The following is a 17,906-nucleotide window of genomic DNA, read 5'->3' on the forward strand; positions in this document are numbered from 1 at the left end:
GCACACTACAAAACAGAAATACAGGTGCTGCTCACAGCTGGGAAATAACTTACAGAGGCTCTCTAAAGCTGAAGTCTGACCTTTGCTCAACACAAATTCAATCATATCCTAATAGAATAAAAGAGTAAATACACTTCTTTATACTCAGCCGATGTTAGAAAGATATACGGTACACTCTATACAGTACGAATGGATGGAGTTGGAGCACAGAGTCTCATTGCTGTTTCATTTGCCTCACTGTGTGCAAGTGTGGCTAATTTGCGCAGCACAGAGCCAACAGCCAACAGCAGGTTTTCATCTCAAGGCTCCACTCACTGACAGCGCTCCTTCAGAGTGGAGTACAAGACGTGAAGGTCGTGAGTGAGGAAAACCACCGCTGAGGTAATCAGTTAAAACCTTCCAACTGTTGGCTCTCGAGGCCTCTTCTGATCTAATCGTACGGTCTGTGTGTGACAGACACAGACTCAGAGAGCAGGAGTTAGTCACTTACCCAGGCACTTGTAGAGGCCCTGACTTATCCAGGCCAAGATCGCCAAGGTGATGAGATCACCGAAACTGGCGGCGATGGGCGTGGCTACGTTGTCCGGGTTGATGCCCGTCTTCTTCGAGCCCACGATCACTCCCACCATGATGATACCTGAACACGGCGTGAACAAGGTAAAGCCTTTTATTAATCAGTGGTCATAAAATGAACTTAAACACACTCAGTCTGTGTGTTTTTGTGATCATAACGTTTATACGAGCTCAGCTTCAGTGCCCAGTAGGGGAGACTGGGGTAAGTTGAGCACAGAGAAAAAATTAGCATGTGACCAAATATTAAGGAGGAAGGCATCATTTCATGGAGTCTGTGAAGGTAAGAACCACATGAGCAAAGTCGTTTAACATTTATGTCCAAAAAAACATTTTTCACTCTCGAAAAGTGAATTAATGAGAATTGTGTTTAGACCGAAAGAGATAATCATAAATTTGTTTTATACATGAGTTGTGGTATCTATGAGCTACAATATGAGGTATTAAACTGAGCATGAAAGTGCACCATTTTAGCTAATAAAGTCAATAAGGTAGCTGTGGGGTAAGTTGAGCCACCTGCCCTATACACTTGAGTGTATTTTGTCTGTATATATCCTAAGTATTAAAACAAGATACTGGATGTTTATGATTACAGTAAGTACGCTCCTAACAGACAGAGCTGTTTATGGTGAGGCCAAGCTTTATTTTCAAAGAAGAAGATGAGGGATTCTTCCCTGGTGCCATGTAATCGCAAAACTCCCCAAACCTCACTGAGCTGGTGGTTCAGCAGGAGGTCTCAGTTTGTGTTCACCTGCAACCTGGACAGGTGGAATATTAAGTAAAGGGGGAGGTGGGAGATGGATGGAGGGGAAGGAGGGTGGTGGTGTGCCACAAGACCACTTTTTTTTGTGGCTATATTATCAAAACAGCTTTGTTTACACTCATTCTGTTTGTAGGGATGCACAACATCCTGAAATATACAATCAAGACCAACATGATTCATACCCCTGGCAAATCTTCACAAGTTTTTGTTCAAATGTAAATAAAAGCTGGGATTTTGTTTTCCACAACGATGCCTCTTGTAAATCATCTTATTATCCTCTGGGATAATAATTGATTGGATCATTTCCAATCAAGAAAAAACTTGCTGGTTGAATAAAAGTAACTTTGAGTCAAAATTTGAATAATATTATATATTGTTATATAATATGAATAGTTTCGGGCTTGACAGTATTCGTTAACAACAAAACTATAATTCTCTTGATGTAGAGATCCTGAATATGAAAAGTGGCTCATCTTACCCCACTCTCCCCTAACAGTTTGTCTTGAACAGCGGGACAGGGAGTGTGTGAGTGTGTGTTTACCTTGCAGCAGGGAGGCTATGAAGGCCGTGGCCACGCTGCTGGAGCAGAGCAGCACGGCGTGGCTCATCTGGAACTTCCCCTCCGGGATCCAACCCAGAACCACGGCCGCTACAGCCGCCAGGAAGCCCACCACTGTGGCCTGAACCTGGAGCAGAGAGGGAGTGGGGGGCGGTTATTATTGTTCTCATTTGGTCATTTAAAGGGATAGTTCAACATTTTGGCAAATTGACCCATTGCCATAATCCCTATAGTCATAGCAGTAGGTTTGTTACCTTTAATTGTCGGTGCAAGCTATTTTTTAGAACGGTGGAGCAGAGCCGCGAGCTGCTCAGAGCTACGCTACGGAGGCTCATGGGATTTCTTGGTTTCCCTCATCAAACTCACACAAATACACAATCCAACAACTCCAAAACGCTCTGGTAGACAAGTTGTGACCTGCACATTCACCATGCTATGAGATAATAACGGAACGTTACGAGACAGAGTTGTTGAGGCAAATGCAGAGACTGCTTGCCGAAAAACTGCCCCCGACGGGAAGGTGCATCAGCGATTTTGCATGAAATTACTTCTAAAACAACTCTGTCTCTTAACGTTCTGTTATTATCTCATAGCGTGGTGAATGTGCAGGTCACAACTTGTCCACCAGAGCGTTTTGGAGTTGTTAAATTGTGTATTTGATGAGGGAAACCAAGAAATCCCATTAGCCTGTATATCCATATGTTCTAAAAACAGCTTGCACCGACAATTTAAAGCAGTACTAAAGAACTTTCAGTTTTGGTTGAGTTTGGCGGCGCCTGTGGACCAAAGCGGTAGTGTTTTGCCTGAAGGAAGACTCCATTTCCCATGAACACTAGCGTGAAGCCCTGTAAATATCCTGCATTAAAATTAACAGAAGACATCAAAACTAAGTTTTTGTTTCCAGTGGATCATTTCAAAGTGAAAACTAGGGGTGTCACGATTCTCCAAATCCTCGATTCGATTTGATTTTCGATTTTAGGGTCACGATTCGATTCGATTCTCGATTTTTTTTCTTTTTCTTACAGCACAGACACCTATGCTATTTTCAGACTAGTCTAGTCTACGATCATTGGTTTTATTCATCAAATTTTGTACAGTAAATCTTATTTCAAAAGATGGGATACATATAAGTGATGCAATTTCCATAATGTATCACATTCGGCACTAATGGTCACATTTAAATAATTTCTTTACAATATAAAGGTAACATGCCCCCAAAAATCATGATCCAGGGGCCAAAATTGCCCCCAACAAATATATTTATATCTGTACATTATCATAATTTTATTTTCATTAATTTACCGTCGTGTCTCATTATTCTCCTGATGTCGGCTTAATGTAAACGAGATTGCGCTGATACGCGAGAGTCATGTGACAGCGGGGCAGTGCTGCAGCTGCTGTGCTGCCATGGACCTGATGATCAGGTCCTGATCAGACTGGCGGTGGTCCACATTGAATCAGTCCCGGATCCTCCACCGTCACTAGATCCCCGAAAGCCCCCGCAAATAATACATTGACAAAAAGTGGCAAGTTGCACCTTTTCGTCGGCTTATTATTTGCGGGGTTTTTGTTTTTTTGTTTTTATCTTATAACGTCTCTGCAACATGCGGCTCTCAGTGCTTGTCGGTGTTGTGTAGTTAGAGCTGTGCCTCCCTCCTGTTTCCCAGGTAGGAGGGACAATAGCCCACCAGGGCTGGGTGATAAAACGCTATAAATTGTGAAATAACTTTTCTTCAATAGAAATATGAGACGTGGTCGATAGTTTTCATTCATCCATGTTTGGCAAATAGCCAATGATATTGAGAGTTCCGCTGCGCCGAACCAATCATGTGGCTGGAATAGAGCCAGTCAACATGTGCATTTGTTTGGGTTGCTGCAGACGTGCACATCAGCTGACACCGCCGGTAAAAAAAGAGAGAGAGAGAGAGAGAGAATGAGTGAGTGTTGTCTCGAAATAAAAAGTAAAGGAGAACTCGGACCAGTGACTGACAAGACGCTTGGTGCGCAATGGGGACAACGGGCAGTTGTAGCTTTGCGGGCGGTGGGGGGGGGGTCGTCGATCCTCTCTTTGACTTCGATGCTCGAGATCGTGACGTAATTTCGATCGATTTCGATAAAAAATCGAAATCGTGACACCCCTAGTGAAAACACAAACATAATCCATTGCTAAAGTGCCGTTTTGCCTGTTCCCTCCTTGTTGTGACTCGCAAAAGTGAAAGTAAAGTGAGAGCCGGGTTCCTACCATGCTCCTCAAAGCTGCTTAGTGCCAGAGAAGGAGATACAGACCCCCTCAGGCCACGACAGAGGTGTCATTCAACTTGTTGTAAGTCGATGTATCATCACAAAAGTTATGAAAATATTTTATGAAGGTTGAAAAGTTACTTAGTGCTGGTTTAAGGTAACGAACCTACTGCTAAAACTATAGGGATTATGGCAATGGGCCAATTTCCTGTGTATCTACTTAATGAACACCTGAAAGCATTTGTCTTAATTGACCTGACGAAGAGCGCACTGCTCGAAACGTTGTCCTTTTTATAGTCCTCTAATAAATTTTTGTATATTTGGGAGCTACTACAGTGTGGTGAGTCCTTTCTTGTTTTTGATAATGGGCCAATTTGCCAAAATGTTGAACTATCCCTTTAAAAAAGCAAGCATGAATGTGAGACCCGGGTGTGTGTGTGTGTGTGTGTGTGAGTGAACAAGCAAACCCTATACTGTAGCGGTGAAACACTGAACATGGTGTACATATATTTTTCTTTATGACACACCACTTCCTGCTGACGGTTGTTATTGCATGACTTATCAAACACACGGCTCATCAAAACACTGTGATGATGTGTGTGTGTGTGTGTGTTTATCAGCGTGTGGGTAGATGATTAGCTGAGCTTGTACTCAGCCTCACTACACAGACAAAGATCAATAGAACAGTCTGAGGGAACGCCCACCTGGGTTAAACCAATTATCACCATGCGCCATCAGTAACTCTGCATGTAACCCACAGCACGCAACAAAATGAAACACACACATAAATTAAATTTGCCAGTATCAAATATCTGAATTTTATCATTGTCTTGTGGTTCATGCACACTGTTTTCAGTCAGATCCATATTTATGTGGGAGCTGAAAAACTATGAATGACTGGAGTCTATTAAGCGATCAATGGGAGGTATTGATCCTTATTGTATAAAAAAGCATCTGTTGGCTCCACATGAGAGTGGATTATTCACGGCAGCAACTAATAATGTGTGATTACCTGCTTCAGTGCCAGGTTGCCTATGATTAGATTCCACTTCTCGATGGGGGAATCCATCTTACCCACGTTCACCTGTGTCGGGGGTAAAGACAGAATTAGAACAAACAAAATCAAAACAATGTATTATTCAGAGTTTTCTGAGAGCACTTCATAACTAGTTCCCTTCATGGAGGTCTGTGGTCATTGTCCACAGAGACCAAAAGGGAAAAGCGTTTTAGTCGTTTCCCAAACCCTGATTATTCATTTGTAGCCTGTAGCCTCTGTAGCCTTCTCCTACGCAGAGAATGCATTGTTTGTTTGTTTCATTATGAGATTATTTACAATGAATGTGCAATAATCCAATTACAATTTGTATAATTAATTTTAAATGGCTTGTAAATATTAACAATATTGTGAAGATGGGGGTAATATTATCTTTTTTTTTTTTTTACAGTTTTACACTGTTGCCCATAAAGTTGGAATACCTTTTTTTTTTACCTCTTCTCATGAAATGATTGTGACGATGTGATTTATTCTTGATAGATAAAGTGTATATCTTTTCAAAACTTTATTGATAAATCTCTTCCAAATATATCACTGTAAAAAGTAAACCTCAATTGACCTTCATAACAGGGATAAAAAGAGGAATGTCTAAAAACAAAATTATTCCAACTTTATGGGCGACAGTGTATCACTTCCTGCAGGTGATTAATAAATTCAGTTTTTTTTTAGTATTTTTGCATTTATAATGGAACGTTCTGACTAAGTGGTGCTATCCATGGTACTGAAAGGGTGTCGTTTGGCATCATTTATTAGCATTTAAAGGGATAGTAGCATTTTTTTTTCAAGTGGGGTTGTATGATCTACAAATAGCCCCTAAGTACTTTAATTGCAGTAGAAGACTCTCTGCACTCCTCCCGTTAGCAACGCCAGCCCATAGCCCTGACCAGAGATTTGCAACATACAGTGTTGTGAACAGACTCAAAGAAACGGCCTATTTTCGCGGCCTAAAAGAGGTCTTACCTGAAAAAAAAAAACACACTTCCATTATTCGCTATAATATAATTTTTTCCAGCCCCTCAAAGTGCAGGAAAAACGCAGTTTTTATTTGGACCTAACCAACTGATGATCGGCGGGCGCTAACCCTGGGCGGAGGGATACATGAGTTGGTTAGGTCCAATTAAAAACTGTGTTTTTCCTGCACTTTGAAGGGCTGGAAAAAATTACATTATAGCGAACAATGGAACTGTGTATTTTTTTTTCCAGGTAAAACTTTTTTAGGCCACGAGAATAGGCCGTTTCTTTGGGTCTGTTCACAACACTGTATGTAAATATCTGGGCAGGGCTATTATGGGCTGGCATTGCTAACAGGAGGAGTGTAGAGAGTCTTCTACTGCAATTAAAGTACTTAGGGGCTATTTGTAGATCATACAACCCCACTTGAAAAAAATGCTACTATCCCTTTAACCTGTTTTTCTTGTGTATGCATCCCTCACCTCAGGGTACTGAAGGGGTTAAACAACCAAGAGCAACACATCTTGGGGTTATGCACAAACTCTTTGTTCATCCTGTAGCTGCTGTCTCTCATTTTATTCCACGTGACTCTGTCCTCAGATTGATCATCGGTTTTTACTAATCTGTCCCTTGCAAGTGGCCCAACTTTATGCAAATGCAACACTAACCTTTTTTCATTAATCTTTTCAACTCTATTTAGCATCTTAACCACATGAATTATTAATTCACGTGGAATTTGCATACATGTCACTCTGACCTGAGTGGGTTTCATACTTTCACAAAAAAAAGGACACGATCATCCCACAGCTCCCTCTTGTCCCAGTGGCCTGCTCATAATAATATAAAGCCATTTTTCAAAATAATATAATATAAATTCTGATTTCAATTCAAGTGACAACATTTCCACTGTTGAGTTTCAGCATAATAATATCTGTCATCGACTGGAAGGATCCTGACACATTTCTTACTGCGTAACTCCTCTTAGGAAGTGGAACACTGCCTGGAGTCACGGCTGAGTAACATGAAGACACCACACCACTGAGGAGCATGAGCTCACACTGAGCCCTGCTGTGTGAGCTCACCAATGTGGAGCACACATGCAGCAGAACCGGGGGAAACAAAGAGAAAACTCTGCTCTGTCACTTCCTCGGCTTCGTCTGACTCTCCGGCCCCGATCGCACGCTGCACGTCCCTCGTCTAGTCTGCAGGAAATTAAAAGAAGGAGGATCTAAAAGGTTCAGACCGGGTATATTGCTCGCCGTGTTTCAGGCAAAACCAAGGACGTTTTGATTCTCTGATTCCCCCGTGGGCTTTCCGGAACTTTTCAGTGATGACAGAAACAACTAAACGACTTGGAATGAGCTTCTAAATGATCGGATTTACAGAGAATCCTGAACGCGGTCTGAACAGGGCCTCACACAAACACAGTCAGTAGAAACCTCTCAGTGTATCCACATCTCTGAGTGAGGGCTTCATGCACTTGTGGACAGGATTGTAATTACACAGGTTTGTAGAGCGCATTACACAGCTTTATGGGATATGCACGTGCACGCACTCGTGGTTCAATGACGAGCAAACCTGTTCTCCCTTCGTCGCTCATCCCTTTTTTTATATTTTTTTACACCACTTGCTCTGAGAGGCTGAAGTGGAGCAATAAATGTTGCTATCTTGACTGTTCACTTGTCCTGGTTGCCGTGGCTCGTCCTCAGGAAACCACCTCTCCGTCTGCTATATCAGCACATTCCTCCGTTAATTCCTAATCCGCGAGGCTCTTACACCAAAAAAAACCCATTCAAGATGCTGACATAATTCTTACTCCAAACTTTTCCAAAGTAATTATAACTTGAGCTCAGGAGAGGGGACAGCTGCTCTGACAGACAGCGGAGGGTATAAGCCTGTTGTGTTCACCTGACAGAGGAGACGATGTTAGAGCTGCAGCTACAGGCCGGAACAGCTGCACTGGTTGAAATAGAGACGACCGGCAATAACTATCTGCCAGCATATGTGCAGATATGCATATGCAGACATTTTTCTCCAGTTCTATAGGTTCTCCAGTTGATAGGTCATATACTGAAGGCCTGTGGAGGATCTCTGTACGCTGAAGGCAGCAGGGTGGGGTTGTCACTGTCAAACCACAAATAGACACAGCAGATCTGCTGATTATATAATGTGCGCACTCTTGTTGTTTTGTCTGCTGCAAGTCAACAGGCGTGGCGACAATAACACTGACAACACTTCACACGGTCGCATGAAATACTGTAGTTATGCTCTATATTCCACACTGTCAGCAATAATTGAATTATTAGACTCCATGCTATTGTACATTTGTGGGAAGATGGTTATAAATTATTGTCTAAATAATAAACCTTTGCACCATCATCCATAGAAACCTGATGATTGTAACTTATTCAAATGTGACTTGTTTTGCTCCTGGCTGTGAATCTGAGCTGCTGTGTTCATATTATGATATCCTTGACCTCGACGACAACAATGGACCGTCCCCAGCAGCCACCAGGACACGCTGTTGAAACCCCCTTGAAACTTGAAACGGTCCATTGTTTCCTTTCTTGTTATAACCAAGTAGATTTATGTTTATGTTTAGGCTGAAGCATAAAAAGCTGGGAAACAGGAGCAGAGTCGATGCGGCATGAAGACAGATTCCAGCTATCTGATTACAGCAAGAACAAGACGTGTAAGAAAATTATACACGTCATATGCACAGTGAAAAATGGACTGTGTATGGAGTCTGTGTCGCTTTTCCAGATCAACCGGAGCAAGCTACGGTAAAACAACATTATAACAATATATAGGATGACAGCTCCTTCATTCAAAGCCACTGTTTGTTACATCACAGTATATGTGAAGTTATCTCCATTTGACATTTACTACTGAGAGGTTTTAGTGGCAGAAGGAAATCTTATCCTGACGGAACATAAAAACTTCACATTAAGTTTCCTCATACTTTATAGATTGTAAAATACATCCAAGGCAGATAAGACAAAATACTTTATTAACTGAACCACAGCAGTGTGTCATTGTGACTGTGTGTGTGTGTGTGTGTGTGTGTCTCACCGCTGTGGACAGCCTGGAGGCCAGAGTCATCTCCAGGTTTCCCTTCAGGCCGAGCAGAGCGGGAACCAGGATGAAGATCTCTGTGATGTACTGGAACGCCTCCCAGTGCTGCGGACAACACAAAAGCAAATCACACACGGTGAAACGTTTTTTAAAGTGTGTGACCTTGTAATTACCCCACTTTCAGTTAGGCTTATTTGGTATTCAAACTCAGATGCTATGCATCATTTAGATAAGGCACATGCCTTATTTACATATACACCTGTGAGCCTGCGACCTACATCCAGCAGAGCCACACCGTTGTTGTCAGGAATCCTGGCAGGAATTCAATACAGGTGTTGAGTGTTTAAATAGATAATATGCTTTAAAGTCATACTGTGCATGTAGATTACTTATATTCACTAGTAAATTAAAGGAATAGTTCAACATTTTGGCAAATTGGCCCATTGCCATAATCCCTATAGTTTTAGGAGTAGGTTCATTACCTTTAATTGTCGGAGCAGAGCCGTAAGCTGCTCAGAGATACACTACTGAGCAGCGAAATGTAATTTCTTGGTTTCTCTCATCAAATTCATCAAAATGCTCTGGTGGACAAGTTGTGACCTGCACATTCACCACGCTATGAGATAATAACGGAACGTTACGAGACAGAGTTGTTTTCCAGGTAAATTCATGCAAAACTGCTGATGCGCGTTCCCGTCAGGGGCAGTTTTTCGGCAAGCAGTCTCTGCATTTGCCTCTACAACTCCGTTTAGTAACGTTCCGTTATTATCTCATAGCGTGGTGAATGTGCAGGTCACAACTTGTCCTCCAAAGCGTTTTGGAGTTCGTGTATTTGATGAGTTTGATGAGTTCTAAAAATAGCTTGCACCGACAATTAAAGGTAACAAACCTACTCCCAGGACTATATGGATTATGGCAATGGGTCTATTTGCCAAATTGTTAAACTATCCCTTTAACTTAGCGTATAAGGTACCCTGTATGCTTGGCCCCATATTTGATTATACTGGACATTATTGAACTGCTATTTACTGGCAGAATCACTTAAACCTGAATCATGATACAATAATAAATACAGGTGTAATAAAATGTACAATGAACAAACATCTGTGAATAAATATCATTAAAAAATTGCTTTCCCTTAAGGTTTATGAGATTAGAAATATATTCATAATATTTTAGAGCTCAAGGGTACATTCAATGCCCTCTGGTAAACACCACTGTGTGAAAACAGCTCCAGAGGGCATCTTTCATACCCTCAATACGTTTTTAATCCGGTAGTTTAAGGCAATCTGTGTTTACAACTTGCCTCTGATATCTGACTTTGGTTCTTACTCCTATGAGTAATAATGACACTGTAGGGGCGTCTGGTGGCTAAAAGATGCTGACCAAGTAATCATCCCTGGTATGAACCTGTCTTTCTCAGTCCTCATTTCTTGTAAATTGCTCTTCAATAAGGCCTAAAAAAAAAGCCAGAAAAACACTCTGGGTTTTTTCTCTGTTTTGCCGAAAAAGGAAGGAAACGCTACCAATTGTTCATGGAGAAGGAAAAGAACACTGCTTTGTTAGTTTACAAGAAAACTTCACAGGGCATATTTAATTATCAAAATTCTTCCAAGAAAAACAACGTCATTGAAAAGAAAAGAAGAAAAGAAAAGAAGTTGTACGGTGAATACAGCCACAGCTTAGGTAAAAACTGGTTTGGAGCTGAAAGTGCTGGTAAACAATTTCCCACCCCATTTCTCACAGACTGTCACAACTGCGACTTATCCCGAGTAACACGGTTACGTAAAGACTCTCCCTGCCGCCCTGCCGTGAGGACTTCCATCACAAGTGAGACCGGTGGGGGGCAAAGGGCATCATCTAGGACATTTCACACCCCGGCTACGTACGGACTGTTAACTCCAAGGGAGGGGTGGTGGGCGGGGCGGGGGGGGGGGGGTGACTCACAAGCCTGTGCTCCCAAAAGCAGCAGAGAAAGGAACAGCACTTTCCCTGCTGCTGCTGCTTTTCTGCTGAAATGTAATTAACTCTAACAACTATTAGCGACTGCAGCGGCGCTTTAAATCACAAACTGCATCGCCGCTAATGTGTCTATCTTTATAAGATGCCCATAGCTAATTTATATCCTGTGCATATCTATTTATTACAGCCATTTCTAAAATCCCCTATTATACTCCGTACATTAGCACTCACACTATATCTTCCATAACCTGTATTTAAATATATTCACAGGCTTAATACAAACCTTATGTGTAACTGCAGGTCTGGTTGGTTTGCTTGTTAAACAGTCATGCTTGTTCGGTGACAGTAAAGATGAATCCAGTCTAATCCAATCTAATCTAATCTAATCCAGATTCTAATCTGATGCAATCCAACGCTTAGTGTTTAATGCCGTCCCGGTGTGAGGCTCAGCTCTGCAGGATTGTGTGTGTGTGAGTAAACACAGTGGTTGTATTGTAAACCCGACTTACCTGCACAATGTCCAGCACCATTCCAGCGGATACGGTCCCAAATCCGGCCAGAAGGAAAGGCAACAGAATCTGCAGCGCCATAGCCAGCGGCGACTCCTTGGGCATATTCTGCACATCAGATCTCTGCCCTTCACCCTCCTCCTCCTCCGCCTCCTCCTCATCTTCGTCCGCCTCCTCCCCGGAGAATCTCCTCTCAGCCAGCAGCATGGGCTCCGTTTCAGAGTAGCCTCCGTCGCCACAGTCAGAAGCGGTCACAGAGGACCGAGAGGCCCGGTCCAGGTGCCGCCGGCTCTCCGCGTAAGATGTCTCTTGTCTGTAGCCGTTCTGGAGCGGCCCGGCCTCGGGTTTTGCACCCATGTCCACCATGGCCAGCCGCTCCTCCTGCAGCTTTGTGTAACCGGTGGGGACCATGGTCTGGAACAGAGAGGCGATCCGTCCGGAGGACACAGGTTTCAGGGACAGAGCGCTCCACCCACCACCTGCTCCGCTCATACGTACCGTCAGGCTAGAGCCCAGGGAATCCCCTAAAGCTCCTCCCAGACCCTGGATACTCATGATGTGGTCTCGGCCCGCAGTGTCTCATCTCCTGTCATCCAGTCTGAGGGGGTGATGTCAAGTAACACACAGTAAATGGCAGGTGGATAATGGCTAAGGTGCATCATCCATGTTTAAAAAGCTTCAGCTTTAGGAAAGAAAAGGGACAGACAACAGAGGAAGGAACAGCTGTAAGAAACAGGGAAAACAGCTGGAAGCAAGATAACATCACACCCAGATGTGGCAGCAGCTGAGTCACGTCTTATAATCCGGAACAAAAAGCATCTTAATCGAGAATTGGAGGAAACTTCTAAATAAGGAGCAGCTGTTTTCTAATGAATTACACATTACACATTACCAGCTTTTGAATGAAATCCATGTGACTTAAAGGAATAGTTCAACATTTTGGCAAATTGGCCCAGTTTCCTCCAGAGTTTCGAGGTAAATTCACTCAAAACCGCTGATGCGCGTTCCCGTCGAGGGCGGTTTTTCGGCAAGTAGTCTCTGCATTTGCCTCAAAAACAACTCCATCTCGTAATGTTCCATTATTATCTCATAGCGTGGTGAATGTGCAGGTCACAACTTGTCCACCAGAGCGTTTTGGAGTTGTTGGATTGTTTGATAAATTTGATGAGGGAAACCAAGAAATCCCATTAGCCTCCGTAGCGTAGCTCTGAGCAGCTCGTGGCTCTGCTCCGCCGCTCTGAAAACAGCTTGCACCGACAATTAAAGGTAAGGAACCCACTCCTAAAACTATAGGGATTATGGCAATGGGCCAATTTGCCAACATGTTGAACTATCCCTTTAACATCAACGTGAGTGGCAGGGGGTTTGAACCAGAAGTGCCAACATCACTACAGTGAACACAGTCTCTTTGTATTTGAGGACACTGTGTCTCTCAGTTCAGTGCTGGACTATTAGTTGTCAGCCTGAGGCCATACGCACATTGTAAAACTGACTGCATCCCACAAGCATTCCTCTGGCTATTGTGAGTATCAAGGTTGAGACACTGTTAAAGAATAAGAGAAGTGGGGGATGTACTGAAGCATGACCTGCATTTTTAGAATTAAAAAGGAAGCCACATAATGCCACATCATCAGTGTGAAAACATCTGTGTAGAAACTGAGAAACCGAGTTGCTGCAGTTCAGTTTCAGTTTGTTTACAGCCGTGATTCCTGTCTTCTGTGTGCACACACGGTCTGAAAACCTCAGGCTACAGTTTTACCTTATCATAATTACAGCTTCCACAGCACTGATATGCCTCTGACTCAGTTTATACCACTTCTTAGTCATGCTGACGGTCCGGGTTCAACGCCTTTTCTTCAACACAGGCTAACAATTATCAGTGCGTTCAGCAAGCAAAGAAAAAAAAAACAGGCTATCTGTTTATGCTACTTAACGCAGCTATGGTAGCTAGCAGCGCAGAAAACAACCGAGAGAGGCACAGCCGAGAGAATACAGTAGTCAGACCTGGCTAGTGGCCGTTTTTTTTTTAAGTCGTCACCGTATTTCTATTTCTTTTCCAGGAGTTACCTTTCCTGTGGTGGAGGTATTTGGTCCCGTAGAGGAGCTGTGAGTCTTCCTTGACAGACAGCCACGGAGCCGCGTCACAGCAAATAGCGTTTTCAAAGATCGTTTGCGTGAAGAAAGAAAGATATACCACTCTGTTTGTGAAAAGTGGCTGCAAACTACGCGTTTTCCAGCCCCCACTATTTGCAGATATCCCACTTCATATATCCCGACATAATGTATAAAAGTATAACATACGAGTTTAACTGAATCACGATGTCGTAACTAAATAGAATATGATTTGCTTTCAATAAAACCCATCAACTGTGACTGAAAATGAAAAGCAGGTCGGAGTGAGACCTCCTCCTTCTGCTCTGCCAAATAGATGTTTTGATTGTATCGCGCTTGCGCAGATTGCACTCAGCTGTCGCTTTATAATTCCCATTTGTTAAAGGGCAGGTTAGTAAAATATTTAGTTTTAACGAGGCTCTTCTTGTGTTTTAGCCTTCATTTTGGGTTTATGTGTAATTTATTCCCAGTCAGCTTCACGAGTCCTTCCTGAAACACCAGAGGGCGCTGTGTGCTTCCCTCATAGACTGTGGCTTCACTTCGTGTCAAGCTGCGTTCAAACAACTCGGAGGTCGGAATTCCCAACATCATTGCGTTCACACCGCAGGAACTCGGAAGAGAAAAACATGGATACCCGAAGGAAATAATACACAAAAAATATGCATTAAAACATCAACAAATAACTTAACATTTTCAAATTCTAACCGTTTAAGACGAGGGCCGCCGTTTTGATGTTGTCGTGACGTCAAGTCGGAAAGTCGGAGCTCTGAAATGATACCCGAGTTTCCGACCTGTAATTTCCGAGTTCCACGCATGGAGATTATATAATAGGCCACATCCATGGTTCCACCCCGTTCAATTCATTTTTTTTTACAATTCGGAGCTCTTGTCTTTCCGATTTCCGAGTTGTCTTGAACGCACCATTACTTACCTATGACCCGGATGTTTCTGTGACGAACAACACGTGGATGAAAAACAGAGGAAGAAATGGAGTTCAACAAGGAGAAAACTAGCTCACCGGCTTTACTGTCATGTGGTAACGGAGCAGGTAAGTGTATGTGTGTGTACGCGTGTGAGTGTGTGTGCTGTTTGTAGCTGTTGGACACCAGGAGCTGACACACGTGTGGAGCCGACTTAAAAGTGTGTTTCCGTGCAGCTCCTGGAGGTGTCAAGGCAGTTTCAATCTACACACACACACTCTTTACCCGGATACCTTCAGGGAAATGTTTGTCATGTAAATGTGTGTTTACTAGCTCAACAACGTTTATTATCTGTTCACACAGTTGATAACCGAACGACATCCATGTCTGTCAATCAAGAACAACTGGTTTTTGGTCGTGAGAAAGTGACGTGTGTGTGTGTTTATGTGTGTCACGAAGGATCCATGTGATGACAGTCATTTAGTAACTTCATAAGTCATTCTAGAAAAGCGTGTGAGGTGATTTTCCTCATGTGTTGACCTTGTCTGTTGTGTTGCCAGGTCTGAGTGAGAAGCTGCTCCTCAAGCCGAGGCCTGCTGGACCCCCCCAGACAGAGAGAGTCCCCAGAAGCAGTGGTGAGAGACCAAATACCACTGCACATTATGATGTTGAGTTATTTGTTAGAGCTTTGGCATTGTTGTCATGCAGGAGAAAGAAAGAAAGACTTGTGATGTGTGTGTGTTTTGTTGTGTGTCAGTGCTGGAGCGGCTGCAGAACTTCCTGCCTCAGATGGCCGAGGCCAACGAGAAGCTGAAGAGGCAGATGGAGGAGGCTCCTGCAGGACGCTTCGACATAGAGAATGTGGATGAGGCGCAGAAAGTCATAGAGATGGTGAGGGCTTGAGTTGGTGCTCTCAACCACTTATACTTAGTCTTGGTCAACTTTATTATCCCCATGCAGGGCAACTAACAAACAACAATACATACATACATGTAACAATACTATATGACAGATACAGTGCCCTAATGTTTCGGGGGGACCGATCATCACCACCCACTGATGAGGCTAATAGTTGTCGGCACAAATTAACTTTTGAATCTTTTATACAAGTTATACAGGATTCTGCAGATTTTGGCCTCGGCTCATTGTTTTGAACCAATAAGATCAGGGATATTTTTTTAAACTTCCCTTTAAACTTTCTTTTAGAAATCAAGTGCTAGATTTATCAAAACAAAATAAATCGGTAATGGAGAGGGCAGTTCATTGTGAACAAATCTCAAACCAACAGCCAGAAACTGAATCATATTTTTGGGCAGGGAGTTCTCCCCCAACAAAGTGAGGGGTAAAAGTCTTCTCATCTCTTCATGGATGGGTTCTGAGTAGGGCTGTAACTAATGATTATTTTCATTATCGATTAATCTGTCGGTTATGTAAACGATTAATTGATTAGTTGTTCAATAAAATGTTAAAAAAATGTCAATCAGTGTTTCCCAAACCACCAGACGACGTCCTCAAATGTCTTGTTTTGTCCACAAACCAAAGAGAGACTCAGTTTATTGTCATAAAGGAACAAAGAAACCAGAAATATTCACATTTAAGAAGCTGAAATCTGAGAATTTTGCCTTTTTTTCTTAAAAAACTACGCAAACCGATTATTCGATTATGAAAATAGTTGATGATTACTTTAATAAGCGACTATTGTTCGATTAATTGATTAATTGTTGCAGCTTTAGTTCTGAGCTGTGGACCTCCCTACCTGTAGATATAAGATCTGCAGAATCAGCAGACTCATGTAGATCACTTAAACTTAAATCCTGCTAATACTGTTGATCTACACTGGTTTAATTCATTTGTTCTCTGTACTTTAAGTGCCTTGTTTTTTCTATTCATTGTGCAGAATTGTTGGAAATTAGTAAACGTTTTTTGTTGTATGATTTGACCGAGTCGTCATCTTGTTCCCAGGACGTAGCTCTGGTGGAGCTCAGCGGCTCGGAGCACGAAGAAGACACGTCGAGCTCTGAGGAGGAGTCGGACTCTGATGAGGAGCTGGAGATCACGGAGCAGAACCTCAAACTACCTGGAGACAAAGGCAAGAAGGGGAAAGTGGCCATCCAGGTGCTGCAGCAGCAGTAGACCAGCCAGACACAGACCTCAGGGTCCATGTGGAGTTTGTCTCCCTCTGAGGCGACGCAGGTCCAAGTGACAGATTTTAAACTGACTTCACGGACAAAAAATAGTGGAAGCAGACCTGTTTGATCGCCATTGGAACAACGGCAAATGTTTATTGGAATGCATTGAGGTCATTGCTGCAGAAGTGCCTTTGGAGCCAGAGCGGATATTGATATACCTCATCCAGTCGTCAGCTGACCATGTGACCTCTTACTGTATGTGAGGTGTTCAAGTGTAACACTTTTGACAATATTTTATAATTGGTCTGATTAGACATTAAAGGGATAGTTCAGCATTTTGGCAAATTGGCCCATTGCCATAATCCCTATAGTTTTAGAAGTAGGTTCGTTACCTTTAATTGTCGGTGCAAGCTGTTTTTAGAACGGCGGAGCAGAGCCACGAGCTGCTCAGAGCTACACTACGGAGACTAATGGGATTTCAGGGCAAATGCAGAGACTGCTTGCCGAAAAACTACCCCCGACGGGAACGTGCATCAGCGGTTTTGCATGAATTTACCTCTAAAACAACTCTGTCACGTAACGTTCTGTTATTATCTCATAGCGGGGTGAATGTGCAGGTCACAACTTGTCCACCAGAGCGTTTTGGAGTTGTTGGATTGTGTATTTGATGAGTTTGATGAGGGAAACCAAGAAATCCCATGAGCCTCCGTAGCGTAGCTCTGAGCAGCTCGCCGCTCTGCTCCGCCGTTCTAAAAATAGCTCGCACCGACAATTAAAGGTAACAAACATACTGCTATCACTATAGGGATTATGGCAATGGGCCAATTTGCCAAAATGTTGAACTATCCCTTTTAAGTTTTAATTGCAGATCTCTCTGTTGCTCATAGTGTTGCAATGCAAGCTACACACACTGGCCACTTTATTTGAATCACCTTCCTATAGGTAGGAGTCCTCATTGCCTTTAGTCTGGTTGTCATGGTGCAGGAAACACTCCTCAAGACTCTGGACTGATTTGATGATCATGTATTATCATACTGGAGGAAGCCATTAGACGACCGTGT

General features: G+C 42.9%; 2 protein-coding genes across 2 annotated transcripts in view; one reads left to right on the plus strand and one right to left on the minus strand.

Moving 5' to 3' along the window:
* Positions 1–14,018, minus strand: part of slc41a2b (solute carrier family 41 member 2b) — a 48,766-nt gene extending 34,748 nt beyond the window's left edge. The window contains exons 1-6 of the mRNA XM_085769597.1: positions 13,752–14,018; positions 11,685–12,282; positions 9,211–9,318; positions 5,146–5,217; positions 1,875–2,019; positions 491–637 (exon numbers count right to left, since the gene is read on the minus strand). Of these exons, the coding sequence (XP_085625723.1) occupies positions 491–637; positions 1,875–2,019; positions 5,146–5,217; positions 9,211–9,318; positions 11,685–12,239 (1,027 nt within the window). The 5' untranslated portion in view covers positions 12,240–12,282; positions 13,752–14,018. The remainder of the gene's footprint in view (positions 1–490; positions 638–1,874; positions 2,020–5,145; positions 5,218–9,210; positions 9,319–11,684; positions 12,283–13,751) is intronic.
* Positions 14,019–14,719: 701 nt separating this feature from the next.
* nopchap1 (NOP protein chaperone 1) lies at positions 14,720–17,252 on the plus strand. Its single transcript, XM_085769564.1, has 4 exons — positions 14,720–14,844; positions 15,277–15,351; positions 15,474–15,607; positions 16,679–17,252. The coding sequence occupies exons 1-4, from the start codon at positions 14,784–14,786 to the stop codon at positions 16,847–16,849; spliced, it is 441 nt and encodes a 146-aa protein (XP_085625690.1). The 5' UTR covers positions 14,720–14,783; the 3' UTR covers positions 16,850–17,252.
* Positions 17,253–17,906: the final 654 nt, after the last annotated feature.

This window comes from Trachurus japonicus, chromosome 23, assembly GCF_045865225.1.
Source record: "Trachurus japonicus isolate A0001 chromosome 23, Traja_1.0".
NCBI lineage: Eukaryota > Metazoa > Chordata > Actinopteri > Carangiformes > Carangidae > Trachurus > Trachurus japonicus.

What these genes read in the sequence shown, in the direction of transcription:
- nopchap1 (XM_085769564.1), top strand. Translation starts at nt 14,784, where the DNA reads ATGGAGTTCAACAAGGAGAAAACTAGCTCACCGGCTTTACTGTCATGT. An exon ending in GTCATGTGGTAACGGAGCAG is followed by an intron (nt 14,845 to 15,276) that starts GTAAGTGTATGT and finishes TTGTGTTGCCAG; the next exon opens with GTCTGAGTGAGAAGCTGCTC. An exon ending in GAGAGTCCCCAGAAGCAGTG is followed by an intron (nt 15,352 to 15,473) that starts GTGAGAGACCAA and finishes GTTGTGTGTCAG; the next exon opens with TGCTGGAGCGGCTGCAGAAC.